The 16,285-nt window shown below is 42.3% G+C and overlaps 1 protein-coding gene across 1 annotated transcript in view; it reads left to right on the top strand.

The window, feature by feature from the left end:
* The window catches only part of TMEM232 (transmembrane protein 232), a 119,342-nt gene that overhangs the window by 10,874 nt on the left and 92,183 nt on the right, over positions 1–16,285 (top strand). Inside the window, exons 4-6 of the mRNA XM_026649212.1 lie at positions 2,843–3,000; positions 9,137–9,236; positions 11,553–11,704. Of these exons, the coding sequence (XP_026504997.1) occupies positions 2,843–3,000; positions 9,137–9,236; positions 11,553–11,704 (410 nt within the window). The remainder of the gene's footprint in view (positions 1–2,842; positions 3,001–9,136; positions 9,237–11,552; positions 11,705–16,285) is intronic.

Raw genomic sequence — 16,285 nt, 5'->3', positions numbered from 1 at the left:
AGTGATATTGCCTGTCAAAAATCCTGGGATGTGGTGGGGGAATGTGTGCAAACATTCTCTACATTTACTGCAATCTCAGATCATGATCAGAAGGTCTCTAGTTGTAGGTGTTGGATTTTTCAGTGTACTTTGAGCTAATGATTGTATTCATGTGAAAAAGGAAATCTACAAAGGAAAAGGAAACAGTTCAATAGTGTGCCTGTGAAAGCAATATCAAGACTACTATATAATCTTGTGTTGCTTTTATTAAGCTGGGAATTCTTGGGGGGTTTGTGGATATTGTACTATGAATACAAGTACTCTAATGGGGAACAAATCAAAATAGATGGGTGTGCAGAGAGTTCTATGCTCATCATCTTGCAATTCCTCATTTTTCTTTTCTTGTTTAGTGATTTTGGGCTGACCTAAACATTATTTCTCTCATAATTTACAGGGTTTGAGTAAGATGCTGAAGCCTAAGGCATTTGATTGAAAAGTGTCTATTTCTCTTCATACTCTTTTACCTCTAAAAATCATGTGCATTTGAGTTTGATAATGATGACTAGACCGTCTTAAGAAGATAATATTCACAAAGTTATGGAGTTGCTTACACTCAGTAATCAAATAAATAGTTAGTGAGCCAGACGCACCATGATGTAACCCAATTAAAGTCAATCCAGACAAGCCAGGGATGAATTTGTCTTTATATGCTTTGCCAAAGATTATCTCCTCCAGAAATGAGAAGTTTGAGAAGGTAGTGTACAAAATACTATCAGTGACTTGGAAAAAAAATGTTGAGAGCTATAAAACTTACAGGGGTGTGGGGGGGAACAAAGAACTGAGCTGTCAGTTGATCAAAGATCATATTGTTAAAAATGACTGATAATTTGGAATACAAGCTGAATGTAAGAATTATCAGAATTTTAGGGGTTCTAGTACTGTGCATTCTACTGTAGTATTGGGAGACACAAGATTTTTTTTAGGGGATGGTTTGATAAGGTTGTGGAACGGGTTTTTGTAATTGCTCTGAAAGGCCTATCTTTCAAAGAGCTATTCCAGTTATGAAGGAATACTGTGTTGATAATATGTGGATACCTTTTTCTTCTGGAGGGTCAAGAATCCTTCTTTTAGTTCAGATTACTTCTTAGCAGTCTACCAATATCAACCTGCCAACAACAAACTGTTGATTATTTAAAAAGTAATAATAATACAGTAGCTGCACCACTTAATGATAAATCCATATTCTGGTCAATTGATAAACTATGTGTCTGAATACTATTGTTTGTCTGTTTAGGCCACAATCATGCAACAGGATTCAAAAGTATTGACCCTTATGCCCTCATGGAGTTCCTTGAGGCAGGGACCTCTGTTTTGTGCAGGCATGAGCATTCAATAAATACTAAAAGAACATTGTTTTTACTGGTTGCATGGAGAAAAGGCTTTTGCATAATTAATAAATAAAATATTTATCTTTTTCCATGCTATTATTTTGGAGAGGAAAAGGACTAAAAAGAATTTCGCACAGCAGCTCTGGAACTAGGATGGAACTAGTACATATACATGATTGTAAGCTCATTGGGACAAGGACTGTGATTTACTAAATGTTTGTACAGTTCCTAGCACAATATATTCCCAACCCAGTTGAGACCTCTACGTGCTACGGCACCATCAGTACTCCTCCTCCTCCTCCTCCTCTATTTTTGGACAAGTGGAGGAGGCTGGGAAATTTGTTGGACAAAGACTGATCCTTTAATCATATAATGTGTGGATGATCAAGATGGGGAAGAGGAAGTGTTGAACTGGGAAGATTTGGGACTGTGGTTTCGCTCCTGCCTGCAGGATTTGTGGGGAGGTTAGGGGAGGTTCTTCTTCCTACAGACTTTGAAAGTTGGCAGACAAAGCAGGGGATTTTAAGTCAAGATTGAGGCACATTGGTAGGCATGTTTGAGGAAATTTGCATAGTGACTTCCTGGCTTAAACTTTACCTATGAGATCTATAAATCTGTCACTTTCATGAGCATCAGATTCACACAAATCATTAACCAAAATTGAACAAAGCCATCATGTAATTTTTAAAAAACGTAATACTTGAAAAAGCAATTTAATGCCTTTTCAACCATAAAAAGCAATTCTATCTTTTCCACTATAGTTTTGTAACGTCATTTTCATTGATATCACAAAAAAGATCAACACACCTAGCAAAAAATGACAGAAAAGTTGACACAGTAGAAACTTTCTGAAATGTGATACATCTCAAGAAACAGCTTACATTATACTTCTTGGTAATTAGTTTAACATTATTAATTCAGACAGTTTTGTACCATATATTTCAATACATACTTTAACAGAAAATTTCAGTAGCTGTTGAATACAGATTATCAGACAGTTGAGCTTTGTTTTCTCCTCAAAATAATAGTCACAGAAGGCAAACAAACTGAATGAACTGTGAAAATAAAGCTTGTTTTATTTGTTCATAACTTGGCAAGTATTTGAATTTTGTGGAAGGTATGAAATTAGTATATACAGTACGCAATCAGAAGAAACTAAGGGCTAGAGCCATAAAATGACTTAGGCGCCTAACTCCCTTTGAGTGTGGGACTTAGGCCATACTCCTCTCCTTGGGATTTCCTATTGGCTAGTTTACCCTACTCAGCATGCTGGCTTCTGTGGATCCCATTGTTATGTGCCTAACTCTCCCCATGTATTGTATAGGGTACCTGGGTATTTAACTCGAGGCTGTCATTACCACTGGTTGATCAGGCTCCTAAAAGTTAGGTGCTGCAAAGCCTAAATCCCTTTGTGAATTGAGCCCTAAAGACTGAACTCTGTATTGAATTTATTCTCCATTTTGTTTTCACTTCAGAAGCTTTGGACATCCTTTTAATTTCTTTGGACCATGCTCCCATGAATCCAGAGCATGTCCCTGTTTTATTTTTCATCGCTGAATCCATTTTGTATAGGATTTGTTGTGATGCGGCACAGAAATCTTATTTATACTCCAGTGAAATCAAGTTATCAAAGGTTTGTTATATTTTTTTTAAGTAGTTTTTAGTGGGGTTTTTTTATATCTGTATATGTGGTATATATTCATCCACTTATTTTTTGTTGTATATCGACACTATGAAATATATGACATTACACTGGATTTATACCACTATAAATGAGAGCAGAAGCTGACTAAATTTGTCACAAGACCTAAAACGTTGTAATGTTTTCTAATATTATTTGTGGTATGCTTGTTCTATAATTTAGTTTGATCTTAACTTTCTGTATCTCTGAATACGTGATTTCTGGGAAGTCCAAAAATGAGAGATTAGGAAAATGCAGTTTAATCTTTCCCAGAGTATGTAATGAGAGAGTATAAAATACAGATAAAAGACTATTTTTTGTTCATAATGCATATTGTTAACTTGAATTTTCTCATAATATTAGTAATATTCTTGCATAATATTTTGTTAAATTACACAAACTCTTTATTCTCCCATCTGGATTATAATTAACGAAATATAGCATGCTAGGTCACATAGTCTTAGTGCACCACCATGACAGTTATGCATATGAGGTCTGGTCTACACTACAGAGTTAGGTTGACATAAAGCAGCTTATGTCTATCTAACGCTCTAAGGGTACGTCTATACCCAGCCGCTAGTTCGGCGGCTGGAAATCGAACTTCTGGGTTCGACTTATCGCGTCTTGTCTGGACGAGATAAGTCGAACCCGGAAGTGCTCGCCGTCGACTGCGGTACTCCAGCTAGACGAGAGGAGTACCGCGGAGTCGACGGGGGAGCCTGCCTGCCGCGTCTGGACCGAGGTAAGTTCGAACTAAGGTACTTCGAACTTCAGCTACGTTATTCACGTAGCTGAAGTTGCGTACCTTAGTTCGAATTGGGGGGTAAGTGTAGACCAAGCCTAAGTGTCTACACTAAAATGTAGCTCCGACCGATGTAACTCGCCCACTGCACTGATTTAACTGCATGAGAGGTGTAGTGCTTAGGTCGATGTAGTTAAGTCGACTCAGTGTCAGTGTGAACAATGTGTTGCTTACATTGACTGTTGCTGCCTTTCAGAAGCTGTCCCACAATGCCCCACACTGACAGTTAAATCGGTGCAAGCGCTTTTGGTGAGGATGCACACTGCCGACACAATGAGCATAGCATGGACATGCAAAAGCAATTTAATTACTGTGTGGCTGTACATTGACGTAACTTAGGTCAACTTAATTTTGTAGCGTAGACTTGCCCTAAGAAAAAGGATGAAATTGAGGCAACCCAAATGGGAATAATCCAAATGAGAGTAATCTCTTCTAAAAGCTGAGTAAATAGTGTAAACTTCTAGTATAATTTAAGACTTAGCTGATACATCACTATTTAATGGTCTAGTTTTGAGTATCAGTACTATACCTCTTTCCTCTTTACCTCTTAGAAACCACTTCCAAAAGTTACTGATGTGGTAATTCTTCATTCTACAACAATTTTTCAGTTAGTCACAACCCAGAAACATAAAGTGTTATTCTCTCATAAAGACTGAAATCCTTATTGAAACTGTACAATATGGATGAAATTAAAGACTAAACCCAGGTGAAATTTTTTTGACTGCAGGTTTTGGGGTTTTTTTTTTTTTTGAAGAAAATGCACATTTGGATTTACAAAAACACTATATAAATTTATTTCAAATTCAATAAATAGTTTTGGTTAAAAAAAAAAAAACAACCATAAGGAAAAAAAAGTTTCATTTTTAATGTTTTTGAAATGAAAAATTTTGATTTTCCAATTAAAAATGACTTTTGGTATTGAAATTTCCTTCAATTTCATCAAGAAAATATTTAAAATCCGAAGAAGTGGGTTGTGGCCCACGAAAGCTTATGCTCTAATAAATTTGTTAGTCTTTAAGGTGCCACAAGTACTCCTGTTCTTTTTGCGGATACAGACTAACACGGCTGCTACTCTGAAACCTGTCATAAATGACTTATATTTGCCAAAATTTTTGAAAAATTTCATTTTGGGTCAACTTGAAACACATTTTTTTGAATTTGGATTTTTTAGAATTGCCAGCAAACAAACAAAAAATCATGTATTTGCACAGCTCTGTTAGGAAATTGATCCCACACAGCATACATGTGGAGGACTGTTAATTAAATACCATTCTCTATTAGCACTTGTTTTACTGCTCTGTTATGTGTCCCCACTGTTTCTGCAGATTAAACCTTACTTTCACTCTCACTTGACCAAAATAGCTACCTGACAGGAGGGTATGTTTTACCACCTTTTTTTCCCATACAATTCTTCTACCACAACAAGGAAGAATGTACCTGTTTTGAAGGCTGTTTGAACTATTAGAAAATGCTCCTCCACTCTCAAAACCTGATATGCCATAGATTAGAACAAGCTGCAGGAGTCTGGCAATAAACCCCCTCTTGCAATGGCTTATGACTTCCGAAACTCTCCATATTTCTAGTTTAAACTAAATTGTTAATTATTTTGGAAAGTTTAAACAAAATTGATTCTGCCATCTTTTAGTTACATGAGCAGGAAAAGAGAATTTTTTTACATTCATGTGAAGTTTTAATGTTCACCCATGTCTAAGCTGTCTGCTTGGGGGAATAAAGCATGGCAAAGACAATAAAATATACACTATACAAGGGTATTTGTTATATCATATACTTCAAATCAGATTTAACAGATTTTAACTAAAACTTGAAAAAAATCATTTTCCAGCTTTGATCGAGCATGGAAAATTTCAGCCCCCACAGAATGTTTTATTTGGAAAATGGACAATTTCAACTGAAGCTGTTTTGCAGCCTTAACAATAGCCAGTGCCTCATGTATAGGGTTACCATATTTAAAAATTAAAAAAGAACACTCCATGGGGCCCTGGCCCCTCCCCCGCCCCAACTCTGCCCCTTCCCCTACCGGCCCCGCCCCAACTCTGCCCCTTCCCCGCCCCAACTCCACCCCCTCCCCTGAGCGCCCGCATTCCCCCTCCTCCCTCTCAGCCATGAAACAGCTGCCCGAGCGCTACCAGCTTCGGGCAGCCCCCAGACCTCCGGACCCTGCACCCCCGGCCGGGCACTTCCCCTCCCAGGCTCCGGCGGTAGCTGCTGCGTGCTGCTCCCTGACTCCTCGGCTCTGTAAGAGCCGAGCTGCCCGAGCGCTACCGGCTTCGGGCAGCCCCCATGCCTCCGGATCCTGCGCCCCCGGAGCGGAAGTGCCTGGCCGGCGGCGCAGGGTCCGGAGGTCTGAGGGCTGCCCGAAGCCGGTAGCGCTCGGGCAGCTCGGCTCTTACAGAGCCAAGGAGTCAGGGAGCACAGCAGCCGCCGGAGCCCGCTCTAAGGTAAGCCAGGGATGCCGGAAGCTGGGAGTATTTTTCCCGGACATGTTCGGCTTTTTGGAAATTCCCCCCGGACGAGGGTTTGATTACCAAAAAGCCGGACATGTCCGGGAAAAACCGGACATATGGTAACCCTACTCATGTACTCTGTGACTGTTGGGACCTAAATTATGCAAGAAGCTTTGTGGAATTGTCTGCACCAGGACAATGCAGAATTTTGTGATAAATTTACTATGACAGGACAAAATATTTCTAAAACTTCCAGTAGTGTGGGAATCCACCAAGCACTATGGAAGGATAAGCCATTTCCAGAGATGATCAATGGTTCTTCTTAGCATAGTGCTTTGCTTTCCCTCTGGATCTTTGAGATTCCTATATTTGCAGAATGCACCTCTTGCCATTTCCTTAGATCTCAAATCCCTTCCTTTTGGGATGCATGCATGCAGTGCTGCAAGATAAGCCTTGTAGAATTTCAGTAGTAGTTACCTCCTTCTTGTAGGTTTTTCTGTAAGAGTGGAGCATCAGGGCCAATATTTGTTTGATTTCAACCTCCTCTTCCTCCCATTAAATTATTTTCCAATAAAAAGCACCAGGGATGTTGCAGAAGATTTACCTTATTATAAGGAAGGTACATTTTGGGCCCTAAACAAGCTGACAGGGTCTCTTTTTAGTATTTGTTATGAAGTAAACAATGAGCATACTAGCTGAGCTGATTTAAAGTTGAAATTCCTAGGATGTTTCCTTGGTTTTAGTAATGTACATTTTAAGTAGCTCCCTTGGAAACTGGGAGATATTCTCACCCTCTCATTTTCTATACGAAAGCAGGATCTCCCATTCATTCTGTGAGATTCTTTGTATGACTGCCAGGATTCTGGTTGAACAGCAGCAAAAACAAACAAAAACCAAAAAATCACCATTAAGGGCCCAATCCTGCTCCCACTCAAGTCAGAGTTTTCTCATTGACTTGAGTGGAAGCAGAACTGGCATTAACTCCATGCATCATTCAATGGTGCATGAGTCTGATCTCACTTTTACTGGTGTAAATCAAGAGCAGCTCTCTGGAAGCTGATGGAATTACATGGATGACAAACTGGTGTGAGAGAGAACTCAAGCCCTAAAGGTCTGACCCTGCAGTCTCTACATAGCCTGCCTAGGACCTGCAAGGTCAGGCCATTTGTAGCTTCAGCATCTGAGCAAAGTCTTAGCCATCCAGATCTGCAAATGCTTTTAACCTTTAGGGGTTGTCTGGTTACAAAAACTAAAAGGCCCTACACACACGCGCGCACACTCAAAATCAGTCATCTGCAGTTAAGCTACATAATCAAAAGTAAAAACACAAATCAGAAGAAAGTACCCAGAAGTCTGTGAGGAGCCAATCCCAATGACACTTCCCTGATCTTACCTCTGGCTTTCCCCCTGGCTGTGCAGTGCTTCCAGGTATTGATCCTGGTAAAACAAAAAACCCTACAAACACATAGAGAAATACAAAAGTGTCCTGTATTGTCTTAGCATCCTTGTGCAATCTCTTTACTTACTTGCAACACTTTGTGCTGATTCGGTGTTCCAAAATACATGTTTTCTCCTTCGTGTCTGTCTGGGAGTTTGGCCACGAGAAGGATAGCTGCTTCAAACACTTTTCTTATATAAAACAAATTCTCTCATTTTTGCATGTTTTCAGAGGCTTATATCTGGGAAGAACAAACTTTCAAGATTTTTAAATAGAACACATCTATTATTTTTCTAGGTACTGCCAGGATTCTCTCTTTGTCACATACATCTGCCACAGTAAATATGATTGCTCTTTCTGAATCTTGCTCAGGGGTCTTAAATGGAGCCCTTATTTTGATTCTATATGATCTTTCAAAATACTCTTTTCGGATCTTTAGCTAAATCCAACTGCAATATATTCAGAACCCACTGTTCCAAAAAAAGCAATATGATTGTTTGTTCCAGCTGCTCCAGAGAGTCCAATTATTCTGACATTTTAAATTCTGAATGATTTTCCAAGATTTGCAATCTGTTTAACATTTTATTTTCTTTAATGATGGCTGCATGGAGGCTGTTAGCTTTCTCGTTTCTTTTCACATGCTTTGTTGGCTTTTTCTGCTTCTGTTAGCTTGGCCTCTAAGTTATCAAAGCTACCATCTAAAAATTGTAAGCTGTCAAATGTAGTATCTAGCTCTACAGTTGCAGAATGGATGCTACTAAAATGCCCACACATTTCACATGGGATCTCCTTGATGGAGTGTTTTTGCCCTAACACTCCCACTGCAGGGCCTGGTCCATGCAGCACTGTTGACAAAGACGAGAGCTCCATGGTTCTCCTGATTGGCATTGTAACCATAGAATCATCATACTGGGTTGAGTTTTCTTTGGTTTTGTGTAATTTTTCCTTATTTCTGTTTCCTCAAACAAATCTGTCCTCAGTATTGGAGGGATTTAGTTCACAAAAGTGTGTTCATTCCCTTACACTAAGAAAATTCTGAGGATATGTATCTTCTCTCACCAGCTTCCCCCCCCCCCACTGAAAAGAAAACCCTATACAAGTGCCCAAGTGTTATTAATTTACTATGTACCATTAATATACAGTGAATGCAAAACACAAGACAAGAGTTATTCATTATTGCGCCACATGTGTGAAATCTGAAGATATGATCTGATTTAGCACTCTCTTAATCCAGTTTCATGCTGGTGTAACTCAGTGGAGTTATATCACTGTTCAAGTGGAGGAGGGCAGTGGTGAATAAGACCCATAATCCAAAGGTGGTATTTATACATCTATTGTGAATGGCATGATATAAAAAATATTTGTTGTACTTACTTTTGACAGGTTGGATTTTTGGTCTTTTTAAGGCTCCTTGTTTTTCACCTGTGTGGTCACCTGGAGACTTCTGGAGAACATACATATAGGCTTCATACAGATTTAAAAGGTAGAACATTGTATATTTGCTATATAAACAACATTAAAAATGACTTTTAACTACTAATTTGGGAAATGGAAGTGACCTAAGTGAATATCTCACGTTGTGCTGCACCCAAGAGACTACCATTTGATTCTCAGGAATACTGTCCACCTGAATTGAGAGTTTCATATGCATCAGTAAGCATGCAAAGCAGTCAACATTTAGCTTCATTAAATGAGATAAAATAGAAAAGGTGAGGTCTGTAGGTGAAGAAGGAAGAAAAATCAGAGCAACTCTGCACCACTGTGTAATTAGTCCATTTAGTACATATGCCAAAAATGTACAGTATATTGTGATTTTAAGACTATTGACTGATCTCAAATAAATACTTGCTTATAAGCAGGAATGCTGAGTATTTTTAAAACATACATGAATCAAATCAATATCTTTTAAAGATTATTTGGAATGTGATTAATATTAATTATCTGTAAAGCCTTACTAAAAAGCAATCTTATATAGCACCATATGTTTTAGGTGATAACAGGTGAGGTAACTGCTATAAATAGAAAAAAGTGACATTGCAAAAGCCTTAAGTTTCCCTCAGGTACGGTACTAACATACAGCCCAATCCTGCAGGGTGCTGAGTGCCTGCAACTCACACAGACTGACAGTGGAAAGGGACAGTGCTCATAGGACTGGGCTCTTGTCAGTTATTTGTTATGCTGACATTGCTGATAAATTTAATCTAATGCCAAGTATTCATATTCTATTTCAGACTTTTCAGCATGCACGCACACTGTATGCAGTGAATCAGTAGGCTGCTGCTGTAGTAAGACTGCAGAGGTATTGCAGTCTTGCTACTATCAATTGGTTGTCATGGCCACAAATAATACACAAAATGAAGAACAAAGAATCAGATGATTTAAAAAAAATGATTACCCACTTTTTTCCTGACACCTTTTATTTTACAAGCTTTGTCCACACCAGTCAATTAAAGAAAACACATAAATATAATAGACACTCTCACAACAGAACTTCCTGTATCTGCAAGTTCTTAAAATGTAATGCAGTAAGCAATATTTTGGCTTAAAGGCAGTCAAATCTGCATTCACCCAACCACTGGGGTGATTGTTATACATCCTTTCAAAACCCCTTTTATTTAATGCACTGAATTCAGATGGCTCAATACATTACTCCATCTCTTCAGTGCTAAGTGTTGTTATTGAGAGGAATCAAATCCCATTTGCAGTACAGATGTCAGCATGTGAATGCTAATCATGGAGCTTCAGATCTTATCAAAGGATATACATAGTTTTTTGTTTTTTTTTTTAAAAAAAGCTCCATTTTAGTTTACAAAAGTTGAGTATGGTTTCCATGCAGAGTTAGCCAAAAATAGGGTTACCATATTTTGAGTGTCCAAAAAGAGGACACTCCACGGGGCCCCGGCCCCGCCCCCAGCCCCGCCCCTGCCCCAACTCCACCCCTTCCCCAAAGTCCCCGCCCCAACTCCGCCCCCTCCCCTGCTTCCCACGAACATTTGATTCGCGGGAAGCCTGAAGCAGGCAGCAGGTAAACTAGGCGGGGTGGGGGGAGGAGGCGCGGCCTAGTCTGGCCCCCCCAACGGAGCGGCTCCCTCCGGCGGCCGGCCCCGGCCCCAGCCTGGCTCGGCTCGGGCCCTGGGGTGCCAGCCCCCGGGCCAGCCCCTGGCCGAGCACCCCCGGGCCAGCCCCCTGCCGAGCACCCCCAGGCCAGCACCGCCAGCCCCCGGCCCAGCCCCAGCCTGCGGCCCAGAGCGGCCCCGGCCCAGCACCCCCGGCCCAGCACCGCCGGCCCCGGCCCGGCCCCCGGCACAGCACTCAGCGGCGCCGGATTTTCCCGGACATGTTCGGCTTTTGGGGATTTCCCCCCGGACGGGGATTTGAGTCCCAAAAAGCCGGACATGTCCGGGAAAATCCGGACGTATGGTAACCCTAGCCAAAAATAAATGCAGTCACTGAATGACTGGCATGAAGAGAGTTTACATTGTGATTCAGTGTTACCTGAGAGCCTCCTCACCTTGTTCAGAGTTAGCCTTAGTTAATTAGGAATTCAGTCATCATGGGAGATTTCAACTATATGTAGCTCATGGGTTACATAAGCTATTATCTATGAATCATACTTGTAGTATTGTGTTCTACCACAAGAGGTCACACAACATTTATAAATCTACTCTGTGGAAAATTTGCTAATGATTCCATCAGCAAAGTAGTGAAGTTAAATAGCACATAATAAATAAAAGGCAAACAGAATAAATTATAAAACAACAGGAAGACAATTTTCACAAAATTATTTTTCATGCCATAGCACTTTCAGCTTGTGAGGTCTGCTACCATCCATATCCAAACATCCTCTCGGCTGTGCAATTTATGCTGAAGGCTGGAGAAACCATATGTGGTGCTGTGGTATTTTCTGATGTAAGCTTGGAAGAAAGACAGAAGCAGAGTCCTCTTGGCATGGTGGGTAACATAAATCAGATGATATATGATGCATCAAAAAGGATTACTGTGATCAAATAAGCATGCTTGGTAATTCAGTGAAAATAATTAAAGCTGAGCTGAGCTAGACAAACTACCTGTAGTCCAGGGACAGGATAAACAGAATAGACAGATCTGTAGTGATCGCCGCCTGGATTTGTGAAACATATCATTTCATGAATACACTATCCATGTTTCTTTGATGCAATGCAATTAATTATCAATGTGATACTATAGTGACCCAATGCATATTAGTAGCTAGGGTGGGGTCAGTATCCCTTTTAAGATTCTGTTCTCATGACAGCATTCACTCCCGCTCTATGGCATCTGCTTCCTTCAAAGTGTGTGTGGAAATGGACAGGGATGGGTGGGTGTGGGGGAGTTCATGCACAGCCCTTCTGCAGCAACAGAGCACTTTCCTGAATCTTGCTGCCATGGGAGGCAGCATAGAGTAGCTGGCTTTTTGAGGGCTGCCCTGAGGCATGCAGATTTCCCTGTAGATATTGGGGGTGCCTGCACGGTTGAATGGCCGTGTCCCTTGCTCTCTTTGTGCAGCCCCAGATCCCTCCCCCTGGAGATGATGCATCAAATGCTGTGTGCAGTGGACCAAAGAGAATTTTTCTGAGTAAGTTTTCTCCTCTGGCTGCCTTTTCTGTGCTAGGGAATAATAGGACCCATAATGATGTGATGCACAATAGCCTATCATTTATATGATTAAAGACTGCCTAATTATGTGTCTAGCTCGCAGGCTGTAATGACATCAAAAGGGCTGCTACAGTCTCTCTCGGGTAAACAATATTTCTTGCCCTTTTCTCTTTACCTAATTATGTATTTACATGAGGAAGTGTAAGACTGTGTGAGCACTGACTGACGTTGTTTTTGTTTGTCTTTTCCTAATCTAATAAGTAAATATAAATAATATTTATAATACTAATAATTCTTAGCTCTTAAATACCAGTTTTCATCCAAGGATATCAAAGTGCTTTACAAAGAAGGGCAAGTATTATCTCAATTCACAGTGAGAGAAACTAAGGCCTTGTCTACACTACAAAGTTTTGTTGACAAAACACTGGAGGTGTACACACTGAAATGCCTCTCCCACCGATGTAACTCCCCTGCAATGCTGACATAATAAAACCACCGTGACAAGCTGCATAGAGCTTTTTGTGGTGTAATTAGAGCGACGGCGCGTCAGTGTAGACTCCTCACTTAGTTATGTTGCCCTAACTGGCCTCCAGGAGGTGTCCCACAATGTCCATCATGACCACTCTGGTCAGCAGTTTGAATTCTGTCCTGAAGGTACACAGGTATGCGCCCCTCATTTAAAGGCCCAGGAATTTTTGAAATTCCTCTTCCTGTTTGCTCGCCATGCACAGTTCACACAGCATCTTCCCAGCTGACCATGCTGGCTTTCCACAGCAGACATGCTCCTGCGTGGAGCACATCGGAGCTGTTGGATCTGCTAAGTATATGGGGCGAGGAGGCTGTGCAGTCGCAGCTTTTCACCAGCTGTAGGAATTTCAATACATATGGGCTACTTGCTAGTGGCATGCAGGAGAAGGGGCACAAAAGGGACATGCAGCAGTGTCATGCTAAAATCAAGGAGCTGAAGCAGGCGTACCAGAAGGTAAGGGAGGCTACCCATCACTCTGATGCAGCGTTGAAAACATGCCGCCTCTATAAGGAGCTGCATGTCATCCTCAGTGGCGACCCCGCCTCCACTGCCAAGAGCCCTGTGGATGCTTCGGGGAGACTGGAGGCAGCGGCCAGCATACTCAACCCTGGTGAGCAAGTGGTGGACAAGGGGGTGGAGCTGAGGATGATGTGGAGCACATGGAAGGGCCGTCTGGTGGCACAGCAAGTCAGGACCTCTTTTCCACTCCGGAGGGGTCTAGGCAGTCCTAGCATTCCAGCTCTAGTGTGCAGGACAGGGGAACTCCGGTAAGTGCTTATTTTGCTTTGATATTGCACAGTGAAAGGAGATTGAGTTCTCATGAACTTTGTTGTATGGTAGAAGGGGGATAAGGGACAGAAATTAATAACAGAGCCTGTGGGGCCACAGCAGAAAAGTTTGTTAATGTCCAGGGAGATTTCCCTGGAATCCTCTATAGCAATCTCTAGGAAACTTTCCTGCAGGTTTTCTGCAATCCTCTCCCTAAGATTTCTTGGGAGAGCTGCCTTGTTTCTCCCCCACAGCTGTAGGAAATTTTATCGCGCCACCCGGCAATTATTTCTGCAGGGACCAGAGCAACACACAAGCAAGCAGCATACAGAGCCAATATGAAGCCACATGCAGGCAGGCAGATGTACCCTTGCATCCTGGATTACTCTTAGGAGTGAGACATTGGGCTTGATTACCCTAGCCTGTGGAAAAGGGTACCAATATTCAGAATAGGCTTCCTAGCCACTTATAGTAACCCCTTTCAAAAACCACTTTTTGTCCCGTCTTGCCCTTTCCTCCCTACTCCCCCTCCGCCCCCGCCCTGCAAACTCACATTAATTGGGACTTGCAGCAACCCATGTGCTAGCCCAGGGACAGTGAGAAAGAGGTATGTATAACTTTTGTGATTCAGGGCTGTGAGTACACTCTCAATACTATCTCTGTTCATTGTTTCTTTGTCTTCTACAGATGCGCCCTTGAGAACACACTCTTCCACACTGGCAAAGCGCCTCCATCAGATAAGAGGTGACCTAGGAGGAGTAAGGAGTATATGTTTCGTGGAGTGCTTCAGTCAATAGATGCAGCACATATTGAAATAAGCGTGGAGGGAGACAATTAGTGAAAGACTGAGGCCGAATAGCCAGGAAAGGACACGGGCAGGAGCAGATGATAAAGCTCCTGGAGGACTAGACGGAGGTGTCAAAGTCCCTCATTAGCCTGCAATCAGTGCAAATCCATACCCGACTCCCGCTCCAGCCACTACAGAACTCCGGTCTATGCCCTTCCCAAACTCCCCCACTGTATTCATCATGTGTTTCTGGTCCCCCACAGTACCCCGTGCACTCCAAGCCTGAGGACTGGTTTTCCAGTGAAAATTGGAATTACACCCAGCTGTGAGAGCTCTAACCACGAGACTGTTCATTTGCATGTCCCCTGTTTGTCCAAAGGTTTGTGTTTTATCCCATTAAAACTTAAGTCTTTGAAATAAAATGGTTCTTCACTTGTGACATACATACATCGCTCAGTGCTAACACTGAAACAGTGGCATTTACTCCTTGCAATTAATGCTCAAGAAGCAAGCACTACAGCAGTAATTCATGGCGGCAAGTAAACATTGCCTGGCCGAATTCATCACATACAGACACATTACTGGGAATCATTGTCAAAATGCTCCTTCAAAGCCTCCCTGATTCCAATAGCTTGCTGCTGCGCCCCTCTAATTGCCCTTGTATCTAGCTGCTCAAAATCAGCAGCCAGCTGATCAGCCTCAGCAGCGCACTCCTGGGGAAACTTTCCCCCCTTTGATTCGCAAATATTATGGTGAGTACAATAGGCCACAATGATCATCAGAATATTTTCTTCATTGATGTTTAACCAGACAAAAAGACAGCGCCAGCGACCTTTAAATCAGCCAAAGGCAAATTCAACGGTCATTTGGCACCTGCTGAGCCTGTTGTTGAAGCACTCCTTGCTGCTGTCTAGGTTCCCGATCTAAGGCTTCATAAGCCATGGGAGCCAGGGGTATGTGGGGTCTCCAAGGATCACTAGGGGCACTTGCACACCCTCATTTGAAATCTTCTGGTCTGGAAAGAAAGTCCCAGCTTGCAGTTTTCTATACAGTCCAGTGTTCCAAAAGATGCATGCATCATGCGCATTCCCTGACGATCCCACATTGATGTCAGTGAAACAGCCCCAGTGATACACCAGTCTGCAAGACTGTGACAGGGTGGACTGGGTCTGGAGCTGTCTGCTAGAGGCCTTGTAGCCCTGCCACACCCCACCCCAGAAAAGGGCAGTAGAGAGGTCCTCCAAGCTGCCTAGAGCGGCTGTATGGGAAGCAGCTAATCAGGGCCAAGTAAGCTACTATAAGGGTATGTCTACACTACGGGATTAATCCGAATTTACAGAATTAGAATTTTGGAAACAGATTGTATAAAGTCGCAAGTATGCGGCCACACTAAGCACATTAATTCAGCGGTGTGCGTCCATGTACCGGGGCTAGCGTCGATTTCCAGAGCGTTGCACTGTGGGTAGCTATCCCATAGCTATCCCATAGTTCCTGCAGTCTCCTCCGCCCATTGGAATTCTGGGTTGAGATCCCAATGGCTGATGGGGCCAAAAACATTGTCGCGGGTGGTTCTGGGTACATCCTTCCCCTCTCTCCAGGAAAGCAATGGCAGACAACTGTTTCACGCCTTTTTCCTGGGTGAACAGTGCAGACACCATACCACGGCAAGCATGGAGCCTGCTCAGCTCCAGACAGCAGTCATGAACGTAAACACCTTGCGCGTTATCATGCAGTTTATGCTGAACCAGAACCTGCAAAACCAGGCGGCGAGGAGTAGGCTACGGCAGCGCGACGGCGAGAGTGATGAGGACATGGACATAGAATTCTATCAACC

The sequence above is a fragment of the Terrapene carolina genome, unplaced genomic scaffold (assembly GCF_002925995.2).
Source record: "Terrapene carolina triunguis isolate 2854851 unplaced genomic scaffold, T_m_triunguis-2.0 Scaffold69, whole genome shotgun sequence".
NCBI lineage: Eukaryota > Metazoa > Chordata > Testudines > Emydidae > Terrapene > Terrapene triunguis.
The sequence above is the reverse complement of the archived record's forward strand: the minus strand, read 5'-3'. Positions and strand labels throughout refer to the sequence as shown.